This window comes from Panthera leo, chromosome C2 (genome assembly GCF_018350215.1).
Source record: "Panthera leo isolate Ple1 chromosome C2, P.leo_Ple1_pat1.1, whole genome shotgun sequence".
NCBI lineage: Eukaryota > Metazoa > Chordata > Mammalia > Carnivora > Felidae > Panthera > Panthera leo.
In genome coordinates, this window is record NC_056687.1 from 114,822,988 (window position 1) to 114,835,198 (window position 12,211).

The 12,211-nt window shown below is 33.7% G+C and overlaps 1 protein-coding gene across 4 annotated transcripts in view; it reads left to right on the forward strand.

The window, feature by feature from the left end:
• HLTF (helicase like transcription factor) overlaps window positions 1-12,211 on the forward strand; it is a 97,973-nt gene that overhangs the window by 53,236 nt on the left and 32,526 nt on the right. For all 4 annotated transcript variants that reach the window (XM_042954684.1, XM_042954688.1, XM_042954689.1 and 1 more), the window contains 6 exons: window positions 1,726-1,892; window positions 3,374-3,507; window positions 4,293-4,390; window positions 5,953-6,027; window positions 6,188-6,379; window positions 9,252-9,347. In XM_042954684.1, the coding sequence (XP_042810618.1) occupies window positions 1,726-1,892; window positions 3,374-3,507; window positions 4,293-4,390; window positions 5,953-6,027; window positions 6,188-6,379; window positions 9,252-9,347 (762 nt within the window). The remainder of the gene's footprint in view (window positions 1-1,725; window positions 1,893-3,373; window positions 3,508-4,292; window positions 4,391-5,952; window positions 6,028-6,187; window positions 6,380-9,251; window positions 9,348-12,211) is intronic.

The window sequence follows — 12,211 nt, forward strand, 5'->3', positions numbered from 1 at the left end:
GGTCTTCTCAGGTCTTTTCCTGATCATGTGTACAGCCCTATGCATGTATATAGCCCTATGCTTGCATATGGCCTTCTACATTCCCAGGAATGTATTGGAGCTTTTCAAAGCCCCTATGAACATCTTAGTCCTCAGCTTTCCTTTTAATCCTTTTGGTTATTGTATTGTTTACTCCACTTGTTATCCACTGCCTATAAAATTGTTTTTGACCAACATTCACCCAAGGGAGTTTTTTTTGTGGTGGATGAGCTGAGAGATCAAAGAGAAATCACTGCAGGTGGGGATCTTCTGGAGCACCTAGATACAGGTCAAATAATGACAGTTCTTTGGGAATGAATCTCTGAAAGATTCTGTTCCATTATACTCCCTCCAGTGACTGCTAGACTACACCAAGAATTTTCATAGGTTATTATTTTTTTTTAATGTTTGTTTATTTTTGTCTGGGATGGGGGCAAAAAGAGAATCCCTAGCAGGCTCCGTGTTGTCAGCGCAAAGCCGGAGGGGCTGTACCCCATGAGCCATGATGAGATCATGACCTGAGCTGAAATCAAGAGTCAGGCATTCAACTGGCTGAGCCACCCAGGCACCCCCAGAAGATTGTTATTTTTAAAGGCTATCATGCAGCTGAAAGCTGGAGATGGTACTAGGGCACTAATGTTCAGCTGTTTTTCTTCCTTGTTTTTTTTTTTTTTAATTTTTAAAAATATTTATTTTTGAGAGAGAGACAGAGACTGAGTGGGGGAGGGGCAGAGAGAGAGAGAGGGAGACACAGAATCTGAAACAGGCTTCAGGCTCTGAGCTGTCAGCACAGAGCCCGACATGGAGCTCGAACTCACAAACTAGGAGATTATGACTTGAGCCGAAGTTGGATGCTTAACCAACTGAGCCACCCAGGCGTCCATCAGTTGTTTTTCTTGAATTAACACCCCTGCCCAGGGTTTCTCCAATATTTTGGCTGGTTTCCAGATGTCTGGAAAAGTTGATTCTGACCATTTCTGTCAGTTTTTTCATTGCTTTTATGCAAGAATTTTCAAAAGTCCTTACTCTTCCATTTTCAATGATGTTATCTTCAGCTAACTTTTAGTCAAGTGAAATCAGAAACGGCATGAGTTGAAGGTTGGATATGTTTTCTTATTCAGATCCATTCTGACTTATAATTAATATCTTTTCCCCTTTTAGAGTCTGGAGAAATCAGACTTAGGAACCAGCCTTCCTGGATTTAAATTCTAGCTCTGCTATACTACTAGCTTTGTGACTTTGGGCAAGTTACTTAACTTTTCTATGCTTTAGTCTTCATCTGTAAAATTGGGTGTAATGACAGTATCTACCAGTAGTGTTGTGAGGATTTAAAAAGTCAAATCTCTGTTATGTACTTAGAATAATGGTATGTAATAAGTACTCCATAAAGATTACCTGTTTCCAGAAGTTATGATGTTGAAAATTTTAGATAGTGTGAATCTTTTATTTAGTTTTGATTGTATCTTTCAGATATCAAGGATTTGTTAACTTCCCAGTGAATGTAAGTTAAAAAAATGTTGTAAAAGAATCATTATAAAATATGCTTTTTATATTACAAGTATGAATCCAAGAAAATACATATTTCTTATATGAAGTGTTATTTGGTAAGCATTAAAAAATGAATGGAAATCCCAGATAAAGTTTGATGAAGAAAGCTCCTATTGTATGTTTATTATTTATAATAATATCTGTTCATTATTTCATTAGGTTAATAATAATGAAATGGTTGCATTACAACGGGAACCCAATAACCCCTATGATAAGAATGCAGTTAAAGTAAACAATGTGAATGGAAATCAGGTTGGCCATTTAAAGAAAGATCTAGCAGCTGCTTTGGCCTATATCATGGACAACAAATTGGCACAAATTGAAGGGTAATGTACTTTCAGAGTTTAGTTTTAATAATTGTAAGTTGCAGTCTTTGAATTTGTTAAGAGTCAGTATAGTTGCCCTGACATCTTTTGTCACTGTGCCTTTAGTATGTGTTCAATTAATATGTTAATTCTTTTCTCATCTGCCTCTACTACCTTAACCATGAAACAACTGTTCTTTCACTTTCCTATTGAATTATTACCACAGAGAAAAATTGACTTTGCTCAGATATTAGGAAGCCCACACCATCTGTCCAAGCCTTTTAGTGCATAGTTTTGGGAGTTGGGAACTGTTTGTTTAAACCTGAGGTGGTAAACTGGTAGCCTGTGATCATATGTAGGTGCATTTCATTTTGCCTACATGTTTTACAATTTTTCGTTTATTTCCAGTATTCAAATACCTGGATACCCTACATTTTATACAGGGTAACTTTTTCCCTAATGTAAAAATTATTTATGAATATTTCTGTTGACAAATGGCAGATCTGACCTTCATTTTCACAGGACATTAGTTGACTGAAACAGAGTAGCAGCTCCTGCTTTAATACCCTGCGTAACGCCCTTACTGCCTCTCCCAGTTCTACCACTTCTTTTTTTTTTTTTTTTAAACTCCCAGTCTCCTTGGTTACCTTTTCTCTTTTAGGCATTTAGTTTGTGATCTCAGTTGAAGTATGGAATATTGAGGATATGAAAAGGTGAAGTTTGATGATGAATGTTCAGTAATATCTTCTCACTTTACTTGTTTTCTCCAATCTCAGTTTATTAAATTTTTCGGATACTGAGAATAAACTTTTAGTGAATCCTTGATCAGAAAAACAGTTGACCCTTGAACAAAATGGTTTGACCTGCCTGGGCCCAATTATATGCAGATTTTTTTTTTTAATAAATGCAGTATAGTAATGTGAATGTATTTTATTTTCCTTATGATGTTGTTAATGTTTTCTATAGCTTACTTTAAGAACACAGTATGTAATTCCTGTAAACTACAAAATATGTATTGTGTTGTTGGTAAAGCTGCTGGTCAATATTAGGCTATTAGTTGTTTTGGGGGAGTCAAAAGTTATATGTGGATTTTTGATGGCACCAGAGGGTCAGCGTACCTAAACCCCATGCTGTTCAAGAGTCAGATGTAATTCTTGCAATTCAGTCCCCATTCTCAGAATAGTTGCTACCTATAGTGGTTCCTTTAGTGAAAGCTCCACCTTCTCAATTAAATTTACTATTTTACCTGTCTTATAATCTCAGTTATAGGCTATTCTGCTTTATTCCATCTTCTCCGTTTCTTCTGGCTTTCTATTCCTAAAAACCACTCATTTGTTCTGGTTGTTTTTGATCCTGTTCCCTGTACTTTTTCTGTCTTTCTACTTTGCCCAAATAGTTCTTTATTTTACTTCTTTGCAAGATTAAAATGCAACACTTCTAATATTTAATAGTCACATTCAGTTCTAATTCCCTGCTTTTTTTTCTGCCTTTAAATATAATAGGGTCGTTCCTTTTGGTGCAAACAATGCTTTTACCATGCCTCTCCATATGACTTTTTGGGGAAAAGAAGAAAATAGGAAAGCGGTTTTAGATCAGTTAAAGAAACATGGATTTAAATTGGGTCCTGCACCAAAAAGTAAGTTTAGGGTTTAAGCTTCTATTATTTTGATATCATAAGATGCAGGAATTGTAAAACATTTTTTCTTGAGTTTGGCTAATAAATTTGTGTTGAAGGCTCTGAGTTGTAACTTTTCTCAGGAATCTTTTTATAAGGAAATCCCTGAATTTTTTTCTCTTTATTTTGAACTAATTACAGATTTATAGGAGGGAGTATGTGTGTTCGCGTACACGCACACATATGTACAAAAAGGTCCTATATTCCCTCCTCTAATTTCCCCCAATGATAATATCTGGAAATCCCTAATTTGCAAGTATTGTCTTTGATAAATTATAGACAAAAAGAATCTCCCAATAGCGAATGAAGTAGAAGTATTTATCTGGCAAGAGTTTGTTCAAATAATGTGGAATTATTTTAATAATGTATTTTTTAAATGACTTTTATTTTTTATTTTTTTTAAATTTTTTTTAATGTTTATTTTTGAGAGAGAGAGAGACAGAGTGTGAATGGGGGAAGGGCAGAGAGAGAGGGATTCACAGTATGTGAAGCAGACTCCAGGCTCTGAGCTGTCAGCACAGAGCCTGACACGGGGCTCGAACTCACAAACTGTAAGATCATGACCTGAGCCAGAGTCAGAGTCTTAACCCGCTGAGCCACCCAGGTGTCCCTGAATGACTTTTAGTTTTTAAAAAAATCTTTGAAATATATTGATTTTTTTTAATGCAACTTATACAAGTTCTAAAAGTTACTTACTGAAAGGTAATTCATTTGGTGATTTTATTATTTTCATTTGTAAATTGCAGCTTTAGGATTCAGTTTAGAAAGTAGTTGGGGCTCTGGAAGAGCTGGACCAAGCTATAGTATGCCAGTTCATGCTGCAGTACAGATGACAACTGAACAGGTATGCTTCTGTTTTATAATCTTAAAAGTAAATGTTAAATGTTGAAGATTGATGTTTAAAAGAATAAGATAAATATGTATATGCTAGTATTTGTGATCTTCAGATATATTAAGTTATGAAACATGCTGTAGAATAAATAGAATATATATTAAAAACATTTATGTAAAAGGAAAGTAATGATAGGTAATGCATACACATTCATACATATTTTAAAACACATGCGTTGTTGTATAGATAGGCATGGGATGTTTTAGTATGTTTTAATATTTTTGTATTACATGAAATTTTTTTAATGTCCAAATATTAATTTTAAAAAATTGAAGCTTGAAACTTTTCATTCAATAAGGTTGCAAATGGAATGCAAAAAGAAATTAATTCCAAATCTTAGCGTTAGTATAGTTCTTACTTTGTCTAATTTGTGAGCTAAGATACTGTTAGGCTGAGTTAACTTAGAAAAAAAGATGTAAAATAAATCAACGGAGATTAGTCTATAATTCACATCAAATCTTTTTTGTCTTTACCCATCCGTGTTAGCCTTTTTGTCTAATTGCAGTTGCCATATTTTACCTGATCATTCATTATTAGTAGGGCTTGAGCCTGTGCTAATGTTTTTATTTATTTTTGAGAGAGAGAGCATGAGTGGGGGAGGGACAGAGGATCTAAAGTGGCCTATGCACTGACAGCAGCAAGCCAGATGTGAGGCTCAAACTCATTATCTGTGAGATCGTGACCTGAGCCCAAGTCGGCTGCTCAACTGACTGAGCGACCCAAGTGCCCCTAGACTAGATCAATTTAAAGAACCAGCTAAATTAGTGTAAGATTGAAATCATCTCTTAATATTTTGTAGCACATAGCAAGTTCTTTGTTTTAGTAATAGTAAATGAAATGTCTTTGACATGAAAAAAGTCAAATGTGCCTGGTAGGATCTGCCAAAATGGTTTGAATACAACTAATAGGCTCATAGAATTTCAATGGCAGAAGGAACCTTAGAGACACTCTAAATCTAAATTGTCCCTTTCATTTTACAGGAATAAGATAAAGGGCCATAAAGGTTAAGTCTCTCACCCAATGTTGTATATGGGTTAGTTTGTGATAAAACTGGGACAAGCCTCAGATTTCTCTCTTCTGTATTCTTTTGATTCTAACACGGTTACCTTAAAAAAAATTTTTTTTTTAATGTTTATTTATTTTTGAGAGAGAGAGAGAGACAGGGCATGAGCATGGGAGGGGCAGAGAGAGGGAGACACAGAATCTTAAGTAGGCTCCAGGCTCTGAGCTGTCAGCCCAGAACCTGATGCTGGGCACAAACTCATGAACTTGTGAGATCATGACCTGAGCTGAAGTCAGTCGCTCAACAACTGAGCCACCCAGGCACCCCTATGGTTAACCTTTTATACCCAAAGCACCTATTCATACTGCTTCAGTGAACAGTGTAGCAACTCAAAGAATATTTTAGGTACCTTTTGGTATTCAAATCTTTTAGTTAATTAAATGATTTGAAAAGTCTGAAGTGAGATTATTTTAATTTGTTTCATGATGTTTCTTGGTATTATTTGTTGTAGCTTAAAACAGAATTTGACAAATTGTTTGAAGATTTAAAAGAAGATGATAAAACTCATGAAATGGAGCCAGCTGAGGTACTGAGCCAATATTTTCTATTTAAAACTATTTGGAATTTTAAAATATGCTGTGTATCTATATAGTTTTTAGCACAAGATCAAGTGTTTTCCAGAATCTGCATGGGGGAAAAAAAATGATTTGTTTTATTTCTATTTAAGACATTCCGTTTTTTTATAGGCTGTTGAAACACCATTGCTTCCACATCAAAAACAAGCTCTAGCTTGGATGGTTTCACGGGAAAACAGTAAAGACCTTCCACCGTTTTGGGAACAGCGAAGTGACTTCTACTACAACACAATAACAAATTTTTCTGAGAAGGATCGACCAGAAAATGTCCATGGAGGAATTTTAGCTGATGATATGGGTTTGGTAATTATTTTTTTCTTGAATTAATTTTATTTTATTTTATTTCTAAAAAAAATTTTTTTTAATGTTTATTCATTATTGAGAGATAGAGAGAAACTGAGCATGAGCAGGGGAGGGGCAGAGAGAAGGGGAGACACAGAATCCGAAGCAGGCTCCAGGCTCTGAGCTGTCAGCACAGAGCCCGACGCGGGGCTCGAACTCACCAACCGTGAGATCATGACCTGAACCGAAGTCGGCTGCCCAACCGACTGAGCCACCCAGGTGCCCCTTGAGTTAATTTTATTTTGTAATTATGATTTTATAGAAGTAATTTTGAAGTCAATAGAGATATGAATATGTTGGTGTCAGTGTGGGACTAGATTTCACTTTCAGTATGGAACAGTTTTCTCTAAGTCTTTTCACTTAAAATGTGGCTACTTTTTTTCTTTTGGTTTGTTTGGTTGATTAGCAATAATGTGTAAACATGTGTTTCTCAGTTTTCAAATTCAAGTAGATTATCTTTCATGGATTTTCTTTAAAAAAAGGGAAAGACAACAATGTTACATGAAACTGTATTCTATCATAGTATTGTGATATACAGAGTATTAAATATACCTTTATGATGCCTTACACCAGCAGTTTTTATACTTTTTGGTCTCAGTAACCCTTAATACTCTTAAAAATTTTTGAGGATTTCAAAGAGCTTTTTGTTTTTGTGAGTTATATCCATATTTATAGTATTAGACATTAAAACAAAAAAATATAAGTTATTTTAAAATAATAGTTAATAAATACATTACTTGTTAACATAAATAGTGTATTTTTAAATGAAAAAGGACTATTCCAAAACAAAAGTAGTTTTGATAAGAATGGCATTGTTTTACATTTTTGCAAATCACTTTAATGTTTGGTCTAATAAGATGAATTTTGAATTGTCCTAACTGCTTATTCATTCAGTCTGTTGTAACATGGTGTTTTGGTATAAGTACATAACGAAGATTAGTTCTCATGCAGATATGTAGTTGGGAAGCAGGAGGAGGATTTTAATAGCCTTTTTAGATAACTTTTATAATTCTTTGATACAACAGTGAAATTAAGCAAGTATAAGTTTATTAAAGGTTAGTAGTTACAATGTAGAATTTAAAAATGGTATTAGAATGGTTTTGTATTCTGTTCCATTAAAATTCATTGGTTTAGCTTGCCCATTGAATGGATATTTTAATCATGCATGATTTTATAACATCAGGCATTGCTTATTTAGAAAATATTGGTTCATTGAGTTACACACATCTGCCAGATGTTGATGCATTTCATTGTATAGGATCAAAAGTTTACACTCTTTGATATTACTGCTGATCATATTAGGCATTTATATTTTGGGAAGCTGCCTGTGCTCATGGTGTCAGATATAAGTGTTTCAACATTCTAATTTTTGCTTGAAAGTTCAGATCTTACCATTAACAACAAATCTGTTTATTTGCCCTTCAAGATAGCCTTACTTTGTTCATTTTTCAAGAAAAAGCCTACCACTCAGTCATGAATAACTGGTTATTGGTCATTCTTTCAAGTAGAAATAATGAAGCATGAAAGAGTGATGATGCATGGTGGTGCATGGTGGCTAGTTGAGGGTGTAACCTCAGTCTCACAAGTAATGTTTCTGTAGATAATCCTCATATTTTGGTGTGCAACAGAAGTAATTTATATGTATTTCCCATCTTGTTATACAGAATATTAAAAAGGTGTGTACTTGAGGCAAGATTTAATAAAATTCATGTGTACTGCTTCATCAAGAATATTCTTACAGGGGCGCCTGGGTGGCTCAGTCGGATGAGTGTCCGACTTCAGCTCAGGTCACAATCGCGCGGTCCGTGAGTTCGAGCCCCGCATCAGGCTCTGGGCTGATGGCCCAGAGCCTGGAGCCTGCTTCTGATTCCGTGTCTCCCTCTCTCTCTGCTCCTCCCCTGTTCATGCTCTGTCTCTCTCTGTCTCAAAAATAAATAAACGTTAAAAAAAATTAAAAAAAAAAAAAAAAAAGAATATTCTTACAGAACATTCTTAAAATGAAACTGGCTTTTTTTTTTTTTTTTTTAAACTGTGAGTATGTGGCAGCTAAAAATACAATGTATAATGTAGTGCCAGAGGCTTTGATTCATGCTAAGGCACCAGCAGTTTTACCCACAACTCCCTTTTGTGGCATTACTAAAGATATAACACAAATAATGTCTTGGTAGTATTATGAAAATAGATTTGACTGCACATACACTCCTGAGAGGGTTCTGGGAAATCCTAGGGCCTGTGGACTACACTTAGAAAACTGCTGCTTTAACTTTTAAAATTGCCAGAGAGTTCTGTCTGTGTTGCTAATTACAAATTCAGCTATGGAAAATAAAGATTATGTGTTTTTATTTAAGAAAAATGCATAAGAAACACCATGTCCTTTATGCTTGATAAGTTACAGGTTTTAAGTATTACAGTTATCTTTAAATGAAATAAAATGATTATATCATGTGCATATTGGAATTACTAACCATTTTAAATTAGCCCTGAACTACATGGCAAGCAAATAGCTGTAGTTTCATGATAAAGCTATTAGTTCAGAGTTAAATGTAAAATCTTAGGACAGCAATCACTTAATAGAATGACATTTCTCAGGGATGCTTATAGTATTTTATGGAGTACATCATTTAATAATTCTTAGTAATACAGTGTGGGAAGGCATTTCCTAATCAACAAAATACTTTTACTAATACACAGATTATTTAATACAATAGTATGTTCCTATGGCCTTGAATACTATATAATATTTGCTTACTTGATTTTTAAATTGGTTTTAGAATGTTCTATGGCCAACTGAGTTTCAGAATCTGACCATTTGTCTTTTAAAACATTTTTTAAGGGCAAAACTTTGACAGCCATTGCAGTAATTCTTACCAACTTCCATGATGGCAAACCTCTTCCTGTTGAGAGAATTAAAAAAAGTCAACTGAAGAAGGTAAAGTATTAGAATGTTTTCTCCGAAGTCTCTGGTTCATTATAAGACCTTTTAATTTTACCATTAAAAAATAATTTGCCAAAAAATTGATAATATCCAGTGTTTTCAGAGAAATGGTGAGAGGCCTCTCTTATGTGTTGCTGATAAGAGTGAAAGTTGGATACTAAATTCTTGAGGGTAATTGGGTAATATATATCAAGAATCCTAAAAGTGTTTATAATCTGTGATTCGGTAATGCCATTTCAGAGAAACTGTGTAAGAAAGTTATTAGAAATGTATTTTTTTCAGAGATAGAAAAGTACAAATCTCTCCCCCGAACCCCAGCATTATTTTAAAGGCACAAAAGAAACTACTTTCAATAAGGTAACAGTTAATAAATAGTCATAAAATTTAATATTATGCAACTACAAAATCCTGTTCTTTGAAGAATACTTATTTTTATGATATTTTTAGTTTAAAAAAAAAAAGGCCAGGTACACATTTATGAGTTGAGTCCTCATTTTGGAAAGGCATATTTATGTATGTCTGAATATAGTCATACACAGTGCTAATTGTGTCCTAGTGATGATAACATGGGTAACTTTCTTGGTACTTACCTAATATATATTTTTACACATGACATACAAACACAATATATTTATATTTAGTTTCTAAGAATTAAAAGTGAATTCATTTTAATGGAAAAAATAAATGTTAGAATGAAACAATTGTTTTTCATTCTCAGATGAAAATCCAAAGAACTTAAAGTAGGAAACAGCTGAGAAAATGGCATATGCAAAATACCTCTTTTTTTTTTGTTTGTTTGTTTTGACTTTTCTAAGTTTTTCTTTATTTTTTTAAGATTTATTTGAAAGAGAACAGGGGAGGGGCGGAGAGAGAGAATCCCAAACAGGCTCTGTGCTGTTAGCACAGAGGCCGACATGGGGCTCAAACCCATGAACCATGAGATCATGACCTGAGCTGAAACCAAGAGTCAGACGCTTAACTGGCTGAGTGACCCAGGTGTCCCGTAATTTTTTAGTTTTTAAAGAGGCTGCATATCAGTTTCCTGCCACTGCTAGTTGCATTTTCTTCTTTGTACTTTTATTGGGAGTTTAACTCTGTCATTTGAATGTCTGAGATTCAACTGCTTACCATGAGTAGTTTGATGCTTTACATCCTGTTCTTCCTAATTTGGTAATTAAAACAGAAGAACATCACCTAAGACTATACTGACAGCTTCGGTAGCAATTAATGCCTTAAAAAATTATCATCAGTAAGGCTTTCCCTCCCCACCACCCCCTGCCCCAGAATCAGCCATGCATTTAAGGTATTGTGTTTAAGTAGGAAGGTTTTAGGATATTTAGTTTGCCACATTCCTTAAAATTGAGGCTAAAAATGTGATTTCTAGCTAAGAATTTATTGCAACAAAAATTACACTGTTTTAAATAAATTTAGATATTCCAGGCTTACAGAGTGAAATGTCACTGATTTAAGTTCCATTAGATTGGAATGTAGTATGATTTAATAGGCTGGACTTTGTAGGTTTACATTTGAACTCTCAGAAGAAAAAACTTAGCAAAATCATTTAATATAAAACAGTAACATAAAGGACATTTTTTTTTTATCATTTAATATAAAACAGTAATGTAAAGGACATCCACATTTATTTGTGGATGAATCTCTAGATTCTTTTTTCCATGTTGTTAAATATAAATGGTTGTACTAATTATTGAAGAAGACTAGGTATAACATTTGATGAGAAGCATTTTTAGCATCAGTTTCTTGCACTGGGTGTTGTATATAAGTGATGAATCACTAAAATCTACATCTGAAACTAATATTGCACTGTATGTGAACTAACTGGATTTTAAATAAAAACTTAAAAAAAATCCATTTGTCTAGCTTGTAAGAAAAAAAAACAATGGTGTAATACTGCTATAATAAAAATGACAATTTTGGATTGTAGTGTATCGTATTTAATATTTAATGGCTGTGCAGTCTTAATAAATATTTGACATTGGTTAAAGTAAAAATACCCTGAGCTCTGAAAAAAAAGATAAAAACTTATTTATCTAAAATAATTCCTCTAGTTACATTTTTCTACCTGTTATATTTTAGATTTTCAACATATTTAGACTCATACCATTAGAAGGAGATGGATCTTTTCAACTACATTTTTAGTAAAATTTAACTCTGGGATTCTATAAGATGTTTCAAATTTTATTTTTTTTAAACTAAAATCAAACTATCCATTATTTGCCCTAATCTCAGCAGAAATTACTTTTTACTCTTGACCACCAGTTCTAATCTCCATTCAATATGACTTCATCACCTCTCTTTTTCAATGGGAAGAATTAAATTCAAACCAATTGGCATTTGTCATTCCTCCCTACAGAATCATTAAGTCAAGAATTAAAGATTGGAGGAACCCTTCCCATTAGAATCATTTAAAAATATTTTTACAAAGAGATATAAAATTGTACTTTTATAGAAGTTTTTGTACACATGTCTGCATTGATACATTTTGAACCAAAGGGATATACATGAAGGGTAAAAGAAAAAGTCCGGGCTGGCAAGAAAATCCTCAATAGAATATGATAGAATAGAATATCCTAGTACTCTAGGATCTGTACTATTGCATCTACCCCCTGGGAGTTCCAGAGAACAAGGATGGCAATGAGGGCCTCATTAAAGATAAGTTATTTACTGAGTAGGGACTCTTGGTTTGAAAGTTTGTAGTCTGAGAATTACTTTTAATTCTAAAGTAAATTCCATTTCACAAGTGTTTCTTACATTAATGAATATGCCATTTATAACTGAGTTTTGTTATTTGTATTTTGAACAGATAAAGACCAACTAGTGTTCACTTTTGAGATAGCTGT